This window comes from Schistocerca nitens, chromosome 9 (genome assembly GCF_023898315.1).
Source record: "Schistocerca nitens isolate TAMUIC-IGC-003100 chromosome 9, iqSchNite1.1, whole genome shotgun sequence".
NCBI classification, from domain to species: Eukaryota; Metazoa; Arthropoda; class Insecta; order Orthoptera; family Acrididae; genus Schistocerca; species Schistocerca nitens.
The window spans coordinates 347,349,672-347,365,444 of NC_064622.1; the positions used below are offsets into that span (position 1 = coordinate 347,349,672).

Genomic DNA, 15,773 nt, shown 5'->3' on the forward strand with positions numbered 1-15,773 from the left:
GCAGAGCTCTTAGGTGGCGGAGTGGGACAATTGGTAGAAGACTGCTGTCAGGTAATCACTGCGATTCACCAAGACATGGCACCTTTGTCTGCAGGAAGAATGATTAGTTCAAGATCTGTTTTTGAAGTTGTGGATGGCGGCCCTTTCTTTTGCTCTGAGAAGTCGTTTGTAGGAACGGATATGTGGAAGGATAGTGAGGCCATGTTGGATGTAAGAAATCCTCAGAATGTGAGCAGTGGGTGATTAGTTGGGAGAGGGGGAGGATCACTGTTGGACAGTGGTATGAACTGGGAGAGGTAGTGTTCAATGTTGGGATTAGATTTGCATTGGTTGGAGGAGTTGTTAATAAAGAAGTGTTCCCATTGTGCAGATCAGAAGAAGGAAAGTACATCTTCATTAGGTCCAAAATGGTTCACCTGGGTGTAGGGCTAAATGTGAGGCCTTTATGAGATTGAGAGCTTTTCTGGAAAGGATAACAGTGTTTTGGATTTATTTTGGTCTGGATTTCTTGAAATGTTTGGGGGGAGGGGGGACAGTTTTGAAGGCTGTGTGAAATTGAGAAGGTGAGCTAGGCTAGGTCTTGGTGTTATGAAGGATTAAAGAGGGGTTCACTGTGGGCAGGATGAGATCTGATGGGTTGTGGTGCTCCAAGGTGGGAATAGGCTGTCAACACATTGGATAGTTTATGGAGATGGTGCCTGAAGGAGGTGTTGGAGAGATAGTGTATGTAGTTAGGACTGAACAATAAATTAATTTTATGAAGAGAGCAGAGGTGGTTCTGGGATACCTGTGCCATGGAGTGCCAGGTTTGTGAGGAATAGGATTGGTGGAATTTAGATGGTCATTCTGAAACGGGGGTCAGGATTCAGAAAAGGGAATTTTTATGCTTAGGCCATTGGGGCTGATTCCTGGCTTAGGCACTAATTAAGGAACACAACATGGGACTGGGAATGGGATTCTTTTCCTAACTGATGCAAATAGATGGAGCAGGGATTGGGATGGTGCTAGGAAAACGTGAAATGGTGGCGCAATAAATGGCCAATGGAAAGGATTAGGTGGTTGTAAAGAGAACTGGATAATAAAGCTCGAGTTTGGGAGGATAATTATGTCATCGGAGAATATTTCATTGCCCATCAGTTATTGTCAAGTGCAGGATAGAAAAACAAAAGAAGTAAAATTCAGACAGGAACAATATGAAAGGAGAGAGGTAGGTGGATTTGGGAATGAAATGTGGTGGTTCATTACTAGAATTGTGTTCAGCAGAAAGGACAACCATCCACGAACTCAAAACAGAACTCGACCTAATCATCCCCCTGCAAACAAAGGCACCACCACTAACTGCCAAGCTCCTCCACCTGAAAGCTCTATCATATTGATCCATCCCAGAAGTCCAACATAACCTCCAATCCCTAGTGAAATCCTCTGGCCCACTCCACCACCTCTCCCCTGAGTCCTTCTCCCTCCTCACCCTAACAACACACCACAAACCTACTTTCTACATACTCCCCAAATCCATAAACCCAACAATCCTGGACACCTCATTGTAGCTGGTTATTGTGCCCCTACTGAAATTTCTCTTCTGGCTGACTAACACCTCCAACCAGTGGCTCAAAATCTAGCCTCTCACATCAAAAATGTTAACCACTTCCTTCACTGACACACTACCACCTCCATAACTTTGCCTCCTGGATCCCTACTAGTCACTGCTGATGCCATATCCCCACAAACCAATATCCTTACGCCCATGGCCTTGCCACTATGAAACACTATATCTCCACAGCCCTTCAGACTCCAAACCTACCACCACATCCCTCATACACCTTACTAACTTCATCTCTCAGACAAATACTTCTCCTTCAAGAGGAAAGTATATTAACAAATATGCAGCTCAACTATGGGCACCTGCATAGCACCCTGTTATGGTAACCTTTTTATGGACCATCTGGAGGACATCTTCATAGCCTCCCAAAGCCCTAAATCCTTTGGCTGGTTCAGTTTCGCTGATTATATCTTCAAGAACTGGACTTGGGGCCAAGGCACATTGTCCTCATTCCTCCACAACATCAACAGCTGCTCTCCCGTATGCTTCATCTCGTCCTCCTCAAGTGAACATGCTACCTTTCTGGACATTTCTCTCCATCTCAGATGGCTCCATCTACATCTCTGTCCATATTATGGAAAAATTAACCATCAACACTGCCTGCATTTAGCTGCCACCCTTTCCACAAAAACTGCTCACATACAGCCTAGCCACCTGTGGACAGCATATATACAATGACTAGAACTCCCTAGCACAGTATGGATAGTCTGACAAGAGTCTTTATGGACACACTATCCCCATCCCAATACCCAGACCGCGAACTGATTTCCCACGCCATATCCTTACACAGCCCTAATCCTCCTCCTGTCCCAAAGAATCAGTTACAAAGGAGCCATATTGCCCAATATCACAATGGGCTGGAACAACTGTACAAGGGCTTTGACTATCTATTGTCATGCTCGGAAATGAGAGATGTCCTTCCAAAGATCCTTTCCACCTCTCCAAAGTGGTGTTTTGTATCGCCCACTCAACCTATACATCATCCTGGTCCATCCACATGCCACTCCCCCTCCGAACTCCTGTCACAGGCTTACCCTATCCCATGAGGCAGTGTCCTGTTAAACCAGAAAGTCAACTCTGTTGCAATCACTGCAGAGCATTTTATGTTTGTATGACAACTGACCAGCTGTTACCAAACTGAGGGCAAGAACAAAGTTGATTGTTCCCACATCCTACTGGCCTCAGTTAACACAGTGTTGCAATACCCTCTACCCGACAGTTTCCTTCTCCTTTGACCAATCATCCCCTTCCATTCCACACCTCCACTTTACTTCTATCATGCGATGCACTTCTTTGGTTTTGTATCCATGTATCACATGCCCAGCTCGAGTGCCTGCATCCTGCATTCCTAGCTGGCAAACTGCTGTCTCCCTCCAAGTGTGTGTGTGTGTGTGTGTGTGTGTGTGTGTGTCTGTGTGTGTGTGTGTGACAAAGGATTTATTCCAAAGGCCAGAAAGTCTTCTATCTCCTTTGTGTGTGCGCCTGTTGATGACTCAATGCTGCTTTTGTTGAGTGGCCTCCTTTACTCCTAAAGAATTTATGGAGGTGGACAGGACATGCACCTGAAAATCTTAGATTTTCTTAAACCAATTCTAGTCGTATGTGACAGCAAGTTTTATTTAAACTGTACCAAAGGCAAATTCATTCAAGAAAACTAACACAGTGGAATCTCACTTCATGAGCACCTTCCATAACTCACAATTCACACAATGTGCAGAACAAATTGCAAGAAAAAGACTCACTTAATGAGCGATATTTTGCATAACGTTTGACAATGATTTAGTGTGATGTCACCAGCCATTTGCGCATGGCAGGGGAAACATTCAACAATATGAACAATGTCTTTAGTACATACTGCAGTCTGGGTTTAGTACCCTTTCTGCTACCATCTTAGTGCAGCTTGTGATCACAGATTTTTGTGCACTTGTGTTCACAGAGTGCTTTTTTTTTCCTTTTTTTTGTGCAAATTTTAATAACTTTTGTAGAAATGTCCCTGAAGATAAAGCCTCAAGAAGACAACTGTAAGAGAAAGAAAATGACCTTACAAAGGAAATGTAAAATAAATGAAAAACACGAACGTTGTGTGAGCATTGCTGATTTAGCACGCACATACAATCAGTCTACATAAGCTATTCGGACTACCATCAGGAGCAAGGACAAGATTAAGGAGATATATGCTTCAAAGGGAGTGACAAGAATATCTAAAGAACAGTTTTGTATTCTGGATGATGTTGAAAGGCTGCTCCTTACACGGATAAATGAAAAGCAATTGCAAGGTGACACTGTTAACAAGAACATCATTTGTGAGAAGCTGAGAATGATTTTTGCCGACCTTGTTAAGATGATGCCAGGATCATCAACAGCTGAACAAGTGTTTTAAGGGAAGCCTTGGGTGGTTTGAGAAGTTTAAGAGAAGAATCGGCATGTGAGGCAAAGCAGCCAACTCCAAGACAAAGGCAGCAGAGAACTTCATCAGTGGCTTCAAGATTCTCGTAGATTCCGAGCGGTATCTGCCACAACACGTTTATAATAGTGACGAGATGAGTCTACTCTGGAAAAAGATGCCTAAATGTAACTTTATAACAGCAGAGGGGAATGTACTGCCCGGTTACAAGCAAATGAATAACTATCTCACACTGTTATTCTGTGCCAATGCAAGCTGCAATTTGAAAATTAAACCACTGCTTGTTTACCATTCAGAAACTCCACAAGCCTTCAAGAAGTGTAAAGTCCAGAACAACAGGTTAAATGTGATATGGAGGCCCAACCACAAGGCTTGGGTGACACATGATCTTTTTCATGATTGGATCAATAAAGTGTTTGGTCTCCTTTGGTGAAAAAAATATTTGCTTAAGATGATTCCATGTCTTGCTTGTTGTGGACAACACTCCTGCCCATTCTCCAGGCCTACAAGACCACCACCTTGAGGAATTTCAATTAAGCGAGATCTAATTTTTGCCTCTCAACACCACTCCGTTACTCCAGTCTATGGACCAGCAGATTATTTCTGACTTTGACAAACTCAACTCAAAACAATACTCGAAGAGCGCTTTAGTGTAGACTGAAAATACCAAGATCATTCTAAGAGTTTTTGAAATATCACTTCAACACTATTACCTGCATTAAGATGATTGAAAAGATGTGGGAAGGGACTACCAAGAGAACTCAGTTCTGCTTGGAAGAAGCTTTGGTGGGAGTGCGTTGTCGAATGTGACTGAGGCATTTGAGTCAGTACCTGTGGAGCCTGTAGTCAACGAGATTGTGCATTTGGCCAAGAGCATGGGACTAGAAGTGGATATCAATGAGGCTGTGGAACATCACAGCCAATAAATGACCCACCAAAGAGCTTATGGAGTTGCAGTGTGTTTCACAGCAGGAAACTGTGGAGAGGAGTTCTTCAGAGGACGGGATGGTAACAGCAAAGCAGCAATCTTCTGGTGCAATAAGAGAAATGCTGAAAGCTTGGAAATCGGTTGCATTGTGCATTGAAAAGCATCACCAGTGGCTATACGTGCTACAAATTTAGTTGACGATAATGCTGTGTTACATTTCCATCAAGTGTTGAAGTGTCGGCAGAAACAAATGACTATAAACAGCTTGCTAGTAAAAACGAATTAGTTATGCATCTTGAATAATACTGTATGTATAATTTTCTTCGAATAAAAAGTATGAATAAGATAACACTTTTAGTACTTTTCCTACATGAAATAATTATCATATTGTACATTAACTTATATAGGATAAATTGTTTTGCTTAATGAGTGTTTTGCAATACTAGTAAGATTCTGGAACGAATTATGCTTGCTGTGTGAGGTTCCATGGTATTAATATGGGATGGAATTGCTGGCCTCCTTACCTTCAGAAGGCGAAAAGTGTAAGTTGCTGATTTAAGAGTGGACTCACAGTACCTCCTTTGGGAACAGAGGACACTGAAAATGGAATTGAGCTCTGTATCCTTAAGTATTTTAAAAATCTGGCTTTTGTTAGAGGATATTGTTCACACACAGTACGGAAAAATTAGAAAAAGATCTAATATATCTGCATTTTTGTATTGTTGCTTTTTATATAGATAGTAAACATAGTATTAAACAAATAGTATACTACAAATACAATTGTGCAGCATATATACAGAGATACTAGTGTTACACTATTCTGAGATCTTGCTGGAAGTAATGCACTTCCCATATCATAATTCATTAGTAATAGGAATGCTATATTCACAGACAGTAACAGAACATAATAAAATACACACACACACACACACACACACACACACACACACACAGAGTTACACTTATTTCCCTGAAATATAAAATAAACCTAAAAGTGGTTTTTGTGACTACAAAATATTATTAAAGATATTTACTTAACCCACAAATTCACCCCAATTTGTAACAGTAAGTTGGAACAAATTTCAAAAATCAGCTTATAGTCTGTAAAGTAGCACCTACAATTTAACAAGGACCTCTTTCACAACTGAATGTAATTTGCTGAGTGGAGAGGAGTGATTTAGAAGACTGTCATGAGGCAAGGTATAGGAAAAGAGTTACCACTGCCAAAACACAGAGTTCTATGAAACTTTCATTTAGTCGCATATTCTTTTCCAGTATACTGATTGAATCACTATATGCAAGTACCAATGAATTAATGTCCTATGTGTGTTTATATGATTGTCAGTCTGCACAATGAATATGATGCAGGGCTTTTATCTGGGTAGAACTATCTGGCCGTTGTGACTGAAATTAAATTTCGTATTGTTTCTGTAACCAGTCTTTAAAGTATATGGCTCCTTGAATCACAATTTATTCCCCCCACAAAAAATCCTGATTTCTAACCCACACCGTTCCCAATGTCTCTTCTACAAAAAACTCATGATACTATATACTGGACATGGACAAAATATGGAAATTCTATGACAAATGCATGCTAGAACATAAATGCAGATGCTAGCCAAGCCTGCAGATTGCACTGCTGTATTTGACCACAAAAAGCATCTGTGCAATGTCCTCAATATGTTGCAAGTTACATTCAGGGTCAGAACAGTGCTGCGTGCAGTTATGATTAGTGTCGAAGCTCGGAGCATTCACATGTGAGCAAATTATTGTTGCTGGCATGGTGGTTCCTCTATAAAGAAGTAGCTGGAGTGATTGGCGTTTCAAGAGCAACTGATTTAAGATTTATACCAGATACAGGGAAAGCAGAAAATAATTATCCACTATGTCATTACTTGGACAAAAGTGTATGTTGAGTGTGACAGAGGGTCTTGAAGAGGATAGTGATGAAAAATAAGAGGATGACATCTGCAAAAGACACTGTAGAACTGAATGTCGCACTCAAGAACCCAATCAGCACCAAAAGAACATGAAGGGAGCTCCATAAGCACGGAGTGCTGGAGTTTCAAAACGATTCATCAGTGCTGTGAAAGCCCACAGCAGCAAAATGTGGTACCAAACCCGTAAAACCTGGACTATCAAGTGATGGACAAATGTTGTTTGGTTGGATGAGTCTTGTTTAGCACTGTTTCCCAACTTTTGGCCAAGTTTACGTCCCAAGAGTGAAACATGGTGGTTCAGTGATGATCTGGGCAGCCATAGCATAGTATTCTATGGGCCCCATGGTTACTGTGCAAAGTTGCATTACTGCCAAGGATTATGTGACCATTCTGACTTACCAAGTCCATCCCATGGTACAGTGTTTCACACTAAATGGTGACACTGTGTTTAAAGATGACAGGTCCCTGTTTGCACAGCTTGCAATGTCCAGGACTGATTTTTTGAGCATAAGGATGAATTGTCGCATCTTCCCTCACCACCACAATCATCAAGCCTCAATTATTTAGGTGTTGTGGTATACATTGGAGAGAGAAGAGTATATAGTGCTGTCTTCCTCCACTTTTTCCTGAACTTGCCACTTATTTTGCAGGAAAAATGGTACAGGTACCCTTGAAAACTATACAGGACAAGTATTTATCTATTCCAAGACAACTCGAAGTTGTTGTTTTGAATGCCAATGGTTTTCCTACATTGTATTAGTTACTGAACTGAGTTGTGTTTTGGTGTCTCCATATTTTTGATCACATGTGTAAGTAGTTTCATGTTACCATCTCCCATCTGTTTTCCTTCCATCTCAATACATAAAGTGTGGCCTCAAAAATCTGTTCACATTCGAGAGGACGAGGCTCAAATTTGCATCTGGCGATTCTGATTTAAGTTTTCAGAGGTTACCCTAAATTGCATAAGGCAAATGCCAGGGTGGTTTCTTTGAAATGGCATGGTCAATTTCCTTCCTCATCCTTCCTTAATCTGTGCTTGCGCACCATCTCTAATGAACTTGTTGATAGGACACTGAACACTTAATTTCCTCCTTCCTTTCAAAATCAGTGATTAGCTCTTTCCTACATCTTACCATCCTTCAAACAATTCCCTCTTCTTTCCCCCTCACTCCATTGTAACCCCCCCCCTCCTCCACACACACACACACACACACAAAATCACCATCACCACCTCCTTCACCGTATAGTTATTCATGTGCTACAGATTATGAGCACACTTCAACACTTTAACTTTCAAATCAATCTATCGATTCACTTTTGAAATTTTTAGCATCATTTCATATCACTAAAATACTCTCTTCCAGAACAGTTCTTTTATTTTGGTCGACATAACTGAAGTGTGTGCATTAGATTTAAGGTGTTCCTGATGTTAACAAAATCACAGCCTATACATGAGACTACAAATGACAATTATGTTAGTTGAGTTTAGTACTGGCATCAGTTCAATAGTATATTTTTCTTTCTAACTGTTGTCTACCCTATGTAAACGTAGGTAACATCAGAGATAAAAAATAATGAAATACAGAATCCATTTTATAGTTATGAATCCAGTGCTTGATAACACAAGTATGAAGCTTAAAATGTTAATATTACATTTGAAACACAGTACTGAATAAAAAGTGCTATTTAAATTCTTCAAATTAGTCTGCCTTTTCCAGATTTATAGTTGAATGTATTTTGCTTTAAAATATAAATAATAAACCTTTAATAAGGCAAATGAAGATGGTAGCAGTTACAAAAGCGAAACATTAAAATGAATGTCTTATTTAATCGGTAGATTATTATACCAGCATCTCAAAACATTTAAAGCTTTCTGATTAGTGACATGAATCTCTCTTCATAAAATCCTGTTGGTCATCAAATTAGATAAGCCATATTAGTATAGAAATTCAGCAAATTAATTCTTATTAATACTGTATGGTACTTCATATGACAAAGAATTTACCCTGAAACATCTTAGACATATCGTGAATGAAATGGGAACAGGAACTAAAGGCATTAAAAGTAATACTGAAAGCAGTTGAAATACTGAAGAAACATAGTCAATTAAAGTTGTAATTGTGTATGCATCAATGTGTAACACAACAGTGTTAATCTGTTATTTGGGGGGGGGGGGGGGGGCGCAGGCAAAATAATGTGACAATACACAATATTCCTTACTGATCACTCTTGTTTGTACTGTTAACAACAGGAAAGGACTGATATTTCTGTGGGACTAAGGCTTCTGGAAGAAAGGTTCATAACTGTGTTGCGGGTCTGTTTAGGTCCTCCAGAACCTCAACAACTTCTCCCCCATTTGCTTCATCTGGTCCTACTCAACTCAACAAGCCACCTTCCTAGATGTTGACCTCCACCTCAGAGATGGCTATATCAGTACCTCCGTCCATATCAAACCTACTAATCACCAGCAATACCTCCACTTCGACAGCCACCCATTCCATACCAAGAAGTCCCTTCCGTACAGCCTAGCCACCCGTGGTCATCGCATCTGCAGTGACGAGCAGTCCCTCTCAAAATATATCGAGGGCCTCACTGAAGCCTTCACTGACCGTAATTATCCTCCCATCCTTGTACAAAACCAAATCTCCCATGCCTTATCTTTACAGTCTCCCACCACCTCCCAAAGTCCCACAGTCCGGCCAAAGAGGAGCATTCCGCCTCGTAACTCAGTACCATCTGGGACAGGAGCAACTGAATTACATTCTCCGCCAGGGTTTTGATTACCTCCTGTCATGCCCTGAAATGAGAAATGTCCAGCCCACTATCCTTCCCACCCCTCCTACCGTGGTATTCTGCCGTCCACTGAACCTACACAATATACTCATCCATACTTACACAACCCCTGCTCCCAATCCCTTACCTCATGGCTCATACCACTTTAACAGACCGATGCAAGACCTGTCCCATACATCCTCCTACCACCACCTACTCCAGTCTGGTCACTAACATCACCTATCCCATCAAAGGCAGGGCTATCTGTAAACCAGTCATCTGCATTACAAGCTACGGTGCAACCACTGTGCTGCATTCTATGTAGGCATGACAACCAACAAGCTGTCTGTCTGCATGAATGGCCACCGACAAACTGTGGCCAAAAAACAAGTGGACCACCCTGTTGCTGAACACGCTGCCAAACATGATATCCCTCATCTCAATGACTGCTTCACAGCCTGTGCCATATGGATCCTTCCCACCAACACCAGCTCTTCAGAATTGCGCGGGTGGGAACTTTCCCAGCAATACATCCTATGTTGCCATAACCCTCCTGGCCTCAACCTTCGTTAGTCACTGTCCTCACCCATCCAGCCCCCTCCCTGTTCCCATTCCAGCCCTACACAGATGTCATTTCACCGCCACACCCAGTCTTTTAATTTCTTTTTATTTCTCTCCTTTCCGCTACTTACCCTCTCCCCCCTCTCCTACTCTCTGTCTAAAACTGCAACACTTCACTGTCCGTCACTTCCATATACTATCCCCCCCCCTCCCCGCCCCAGCCTCCTCCTAACCCCCATCCAGTTGCCACTCCCATCATGCACTGGTGCTGCTGCTTGCAGTATGGTTTCATTTCTCTGAGACTGCAGACATGTGTGCAAGTTGCTTGTGTGTGTGTGTGTGTGTGTGTGTGTGTGTGTGTGTGTCTACTGTTGACAAAGGCCTTAATGGCCGAAAGCTACAATTGTGTGAATCTTTTTGTTGTGCCTATCGCCACTCAGCTTCTCCGCTGTATGGTGAGTAGCAACTTTCCAAATAAAAAATGAGACTTTTAATTAAATGCATTGCTCACATTAAAAGCATGAGCACGAAACTTATGAAACCTAATGCTACAAAGAAAGTTCTATATTAAAATATCAAGCTATTCTCAGTTTTCCCACTTCTCTGTAAGTTTTATTGTTTCACACCTTTCTAGGTGGGGATTTACAATATAGTTTGTTAGTTTTAGTTTCCTATTATTCATAAATATAAATAATACCCTGTTCATAATGACTTTAGGATTGGTATCTACAAAGGAAGTAATGGGGTGAGATTCCTGCTGGAGGCATGGCTAGCATTCAACCAGCCTCACGAGCTTTGTGACTGCTGCAACCCTCCAAAAGTTGCCAAAACGTCATCCCCACCCTCACAACACTTCTAACCTGCACTATGCTTAAAGTTCAGGCAACTTCTTGTTCTATGAGATCACTTGTGCACTGTGAATTTGTTTTCATTCTATTTGTTGCAACTATGTGTTATCTGATACTGGGCAATGTCGAAAGCAGTTTTGTCGTATACATAAAAGTGTGATATCATGCCTTTTACAGTGGATACCAGACAAGATAAATAGTTCATGCATTATGTTTCTGTGTAGAGCTAAAATATTTCTGGTGGCCTCATTAACAAGGTAATCACAAGATCTGCAGCAGCTTTAAACATAAACAATACTAGGAAATGTTCAAGAAAGAAGAGGAAGCCCAAAATTCATTGAAAACTGACACTCCAGGGGAAAAAAGTTGAATGGAGAAGTGAATTACCACCAGATGTTGCTATATATTGTCATGTTCACATTATTATTGTGGAAAGGTACATACAAAACTCAGCAAATTATTGATTATCCTTATAGAAGTAGACATTTTTCAAGATAGTTGCACATCATTATTCACTATTTTACACAATCTGGGCTTTCATTACGGACTTACAGTGACCATGATCTGTTGATGGGGGATGTGGGAGGGGGTGGGGTGGGTGGGTGGGGGAGAGAGAGAGAGTTTTGGCAACATACTTCTCATAATGAAAGTATTTGGCACTTGCTTAGTTCTTGAAGCATGAGTGGAAAATTATGCATCACATTTAACGCAATCAAATTGTGCAAGAGGTCAGATGTCTGTGTTCCAGTTTGGAGCTGATACGGACACGATTGCTTCTAAAAATTTTGTTGGCATAATATTTTCATCTAAATTTAATGTGAATAACTTCACACTGTCAACAGAAAATGCATTTTTGTTGTTGCTAAAAATAAAAGTAAAATGAAGACAGTGCAACTTTTCCAAAACATACCAGTGCCATCTTAGTACATTTGATAATTTGCAAGTTTGAGCACGATTCTGAAACATAACACCTGTTCCATATGGTATTTGACAACTATCTTCTGCACCTACATATGCTCCTGCTGAAGTGTCGATCTTATAGTAATTTTGGACATAATGTAAACATCTTTTGAGGAAATAGCCTTCTTAGAATTTCTCAAGCTAGAGCCAAATTCATTACGGAGTATACAGGACTGAGTAAATCTGGCAACAGTACTCTCAACCTAATGCACCTTTACATTGGTAAAAGTCTCATAATTGTGTTGTGTTGTGCTATGATGAGAAGGGTGTCTGGACGCTCTCACAGTTGATGGAAACAAAATTTGAGTGTGAAAAAGTATCATCAAAAAATAAATTCCTTAAGTTATAGCAAATTACAATGCTTAAACGGGCACTGTTGAAAGGGAGATATGCTCCAAAGTTCATTTAAATTGTAAGGAAATAAGGTCATTGGTGGTAAGAACCCCCCCCCCCCCCCCGATTACATATGGATGTATGTGTCGATTCCCTCAGGCCATACCATAAAATCAACACAAAGATACTTTTTGCAATATTACATTTAGTTTCACATGGTGCTGAAAATATATCTTTGTGAGCAGACCATGGCTTTAAAAATTACTGCACAGAGACATATTACTGATTTTCATTACAATAACAATATTCATTCAACATACTGTTTGTGTAGCATTTCAAATCATTAAAATAAGTAGATGGGAAAATAGTGAAACAGGTAAGAAGGCATCTGCGAGATGGAGAGACCAGGGATCAGAGTGGCCGCTGCACAGAACTACACATAAAGGATGGACCCTGTTTCACACAGCCCCAGGCATAAAGGACTGTTACTAACTGCATAATGAGGATTTAAGAATTAATACAATGCAATCAGTGTCCAGACGTGTCTTTTATAGTTCAGGTGTGGACTACTTGAATCATTGTACATTCATTCATTTTTTGAGATCCTACTTAAACTAATGCCAATCTATGATAAATGCTTCAATTTTTTGGAGAAATAAATGGCAACACAGATGAGACTGTATGTGATTTTGGAGAAAACATGTTTTTGTAATACCAGTAGGCCTAGTAAATAATTTTGTATGTCACGATATGCTTTACTTCCAAAATTGCCCATCTACTTATATTTTATTTACAATTTAAAACTGAATTAAAAGGTGCCAGAAGGCAACACAGCTCTCAGATCTGATGTAGTAAATATATAAACTACATAACAGTAAAAAAATCATTATCTAGCAATAAAACATTTGAAAGCATTCAGGGTATTTGTATGTTAAGCTTTCAATCAATGAAATTGATTCAAACATTTTTTAAAGCACATGTAAAAATGAAGGGGACGGATACAGGGATCTCCCCCCCCCCCCCCCCTCCCACCCTCATCAAAAGAGCTCACTGCTTTATGCATTGTAGCTGAATAAATAACCACTATCATGTTAAGAGAAAGGAAGATAAATAAATACACAGACAGACACACACACACACACACACACACACACACACACACACACACACACAAAACCTAGGGGGAGTGCCCTGGCACAAATGGTATAATGGATTATGGGAAGCACACACTCTATGGCCCATTCACATTTTAGTGATTACTATTTGACTCTAGCACCAACTGTACTTTGGTACTGCACAGTTTGTAGTTTATTCTACTTACTTAACAGAGGGAAAAGTACTGACTATGATTTTATTCCAAAACAACTACAGCTCCTCTTTTTGCGCCAAATGCTCCTGATACTGCTATCCATGTTACTGTTTAAGACTATTAGCACATGCCATAGCTGAGTCTGGCACTTTGGCTGAGTTCACAGTCTTTTCTTGATAAGTTTTTCAAGCTTCTTGATGCGACTCGACTCGTGGTCTGGGCTGCCAAGACCCAGAGGTGGCAACGGAGAACCCGGTGGTCCAAGCATGGGACTACCTCCCAGTGGAGGAGGTGGTGGCAGTTTTTGGCGGAACAGTTCCACCAGCTGACTCTGCTCTGCCCGTCGCAGACCCTAAAAAGGAGAAATTCAAATAGCCAATTTGAAGCTGTGCGAATGCCAAATGGCTGGCATAGTTCATTTCACTAAGAGCAATATGGAGAACATCTCAGCTGAAGAAAGGTGGAAGAAATACACGCTGATATCCTTGGTAAGAGGCAGTAAATGCATACGGAAAGTCTGAATTGCAAGGATGAGTTAATCGACAATGCAGTTACTTAAACAAACTGCTACTCTTAAAATAGAAATTTTGATTTATTACAGAAATAAAATCAGCTTAATTAACTGATTATAATGGACATCATTTTTTATGAGACTCTATGGCAAGTTCTGCGCAATGATGTTCTGGCGTATAGGATTTTTTTTACACGTTTATGCATTTAAAATTTTGTAATAACAACACCGCATTTCATTTTCTGTAGTGTCGTTTTCCAGTCACTGTGCAAAACACTGATTCGTCTGCAACTTTACATCTACATCCAGACTAAACAAGTTATGTTACGATGTGTGTGAGTTAGTTACGTGTTCCATTGATCAAACTCACAGTAACCGTTACGACGTGGAATGAGTCAAATGCATAAGAAATACACAAATGAATGAAGTTTTTTTTAAGTTTAAAATTTTTGTTACCTACCCCAAGCCCTTAAATGGCACAAAATACATCTATTATACCTATACCATCTATGGTACAGGAGGAGTTGTCAAGGAGATATGATTTCAATTTAATTTTAAAACTGTTACTGCTGTCTGTCAGACATTTTATTTCATCTGGTAATTTATCAAAAAGTTTTACAGCATCATGTTTTACCCCTTTCTGTACCAAAGACTGGTTCATGTTGTTGAGAACAAATTTCATTACTGAGTAAATGTACTGTGAGGCTGTTGTAAGAATTTCTAACCTTTTAAGGGGGGTAGGACATCGAATGGGCTTGCAGCAGGAAATGCACCACAGGACATTTTAATTTCCACTGTATATACTTTTACAAATAAATTCATAAAACTTTGTCAGCATGACCAGGAAGGATTCAGAATTTGCACTCATATCAGTGGAAGTTCGAAAACATAACAAAGTAATTTTTTTTACATGTGAAATTTCATTTTTTTTTAAATTACTAATGGCAGCATTTGTTGCTGTAGGTACACTTTTCTTCATAACTAAGAGAGATGCTTCGATGAATTTTGCACAGCCTACAAACCATACTTAAAGGTGTATGAAACTCTAGAATTTTCCAAATCTATTAAAAACTGTGGTAAAAATTGAGGTAATTAACTATAAAATTTTTGTTTTTTCTAAACATGAAGTTTAAAATATAACAGCTCATTTGTTTTTCATAAATTAAATAAATTCTAGAGTTTCATACACCTGTAAGTATGGTATGTATGCTGTGCAAAATTCATCGAAAAATCTCTCTAACTTATGAAGAAAAGTGTACCTATAGCAACAAATGCAGCCATCAGTAAGTGAAAAAATGATGAAATTTCACACGTAAAAAAATTACTTCGTTATGTTTTCGAACCTCCACTGCAATGAGTGTGAATCCTGAATCCTTCCTAGTGTTGCTGACAAAGTTTTATGAATTTATTTGTAAAAGTATAGACACTGGAAATTAAAATATCCAGTGATGCCTCTCCTGCTCCAAGTCAGCCCGTTTGACGTCCTACCCCCCTTAAAGAGATGCCTACAAGATGCACGACTATGAGCCCCACACATTATTCTCACCATTTTCTTCTGAGGAGTGAATACTTTTTGCCTAAATGTTGAGTTACCCTAAAATACCATT

At 39.9% G+C, this 15,773-nt stretch overlaps 2 protein-coding genes across 2 annotated transcripts in view; both read right to left on the minus strand.

Moving 5' to 3' along the window:
* The window catches only part of LOC126203065 (39S ribosomal protein L44, mitochondrial), a 644,782-nt gene that overhangs the window by 382,659 nt on the left and 246,350 nt on the right, over positions 1 to 15,773 (minus strand). The gene's annotated exons all lie outside the window — the stretch shown is intronic.
* The window catches only part of LOC126203059 (vacuolar protein sorting-associated protein 53 homolog), a 155,659-nt gene continuing 151,341 nt past the window's right edge, over positions 11,456 to 15,773 (minus strand). The window contains exon 16 of the mRNA XM_049937297.1: positions 11,456 to 14,007. Coding sequence (XP_049793254.1) covers positions 13,816 to 14,007 — 192 coding nt within the window. The 3' untranslated portion in view covers positions 11,456 to 13,815. The remainder of the gene's footprint in view (positions 14,008 to 15,773) is intronic.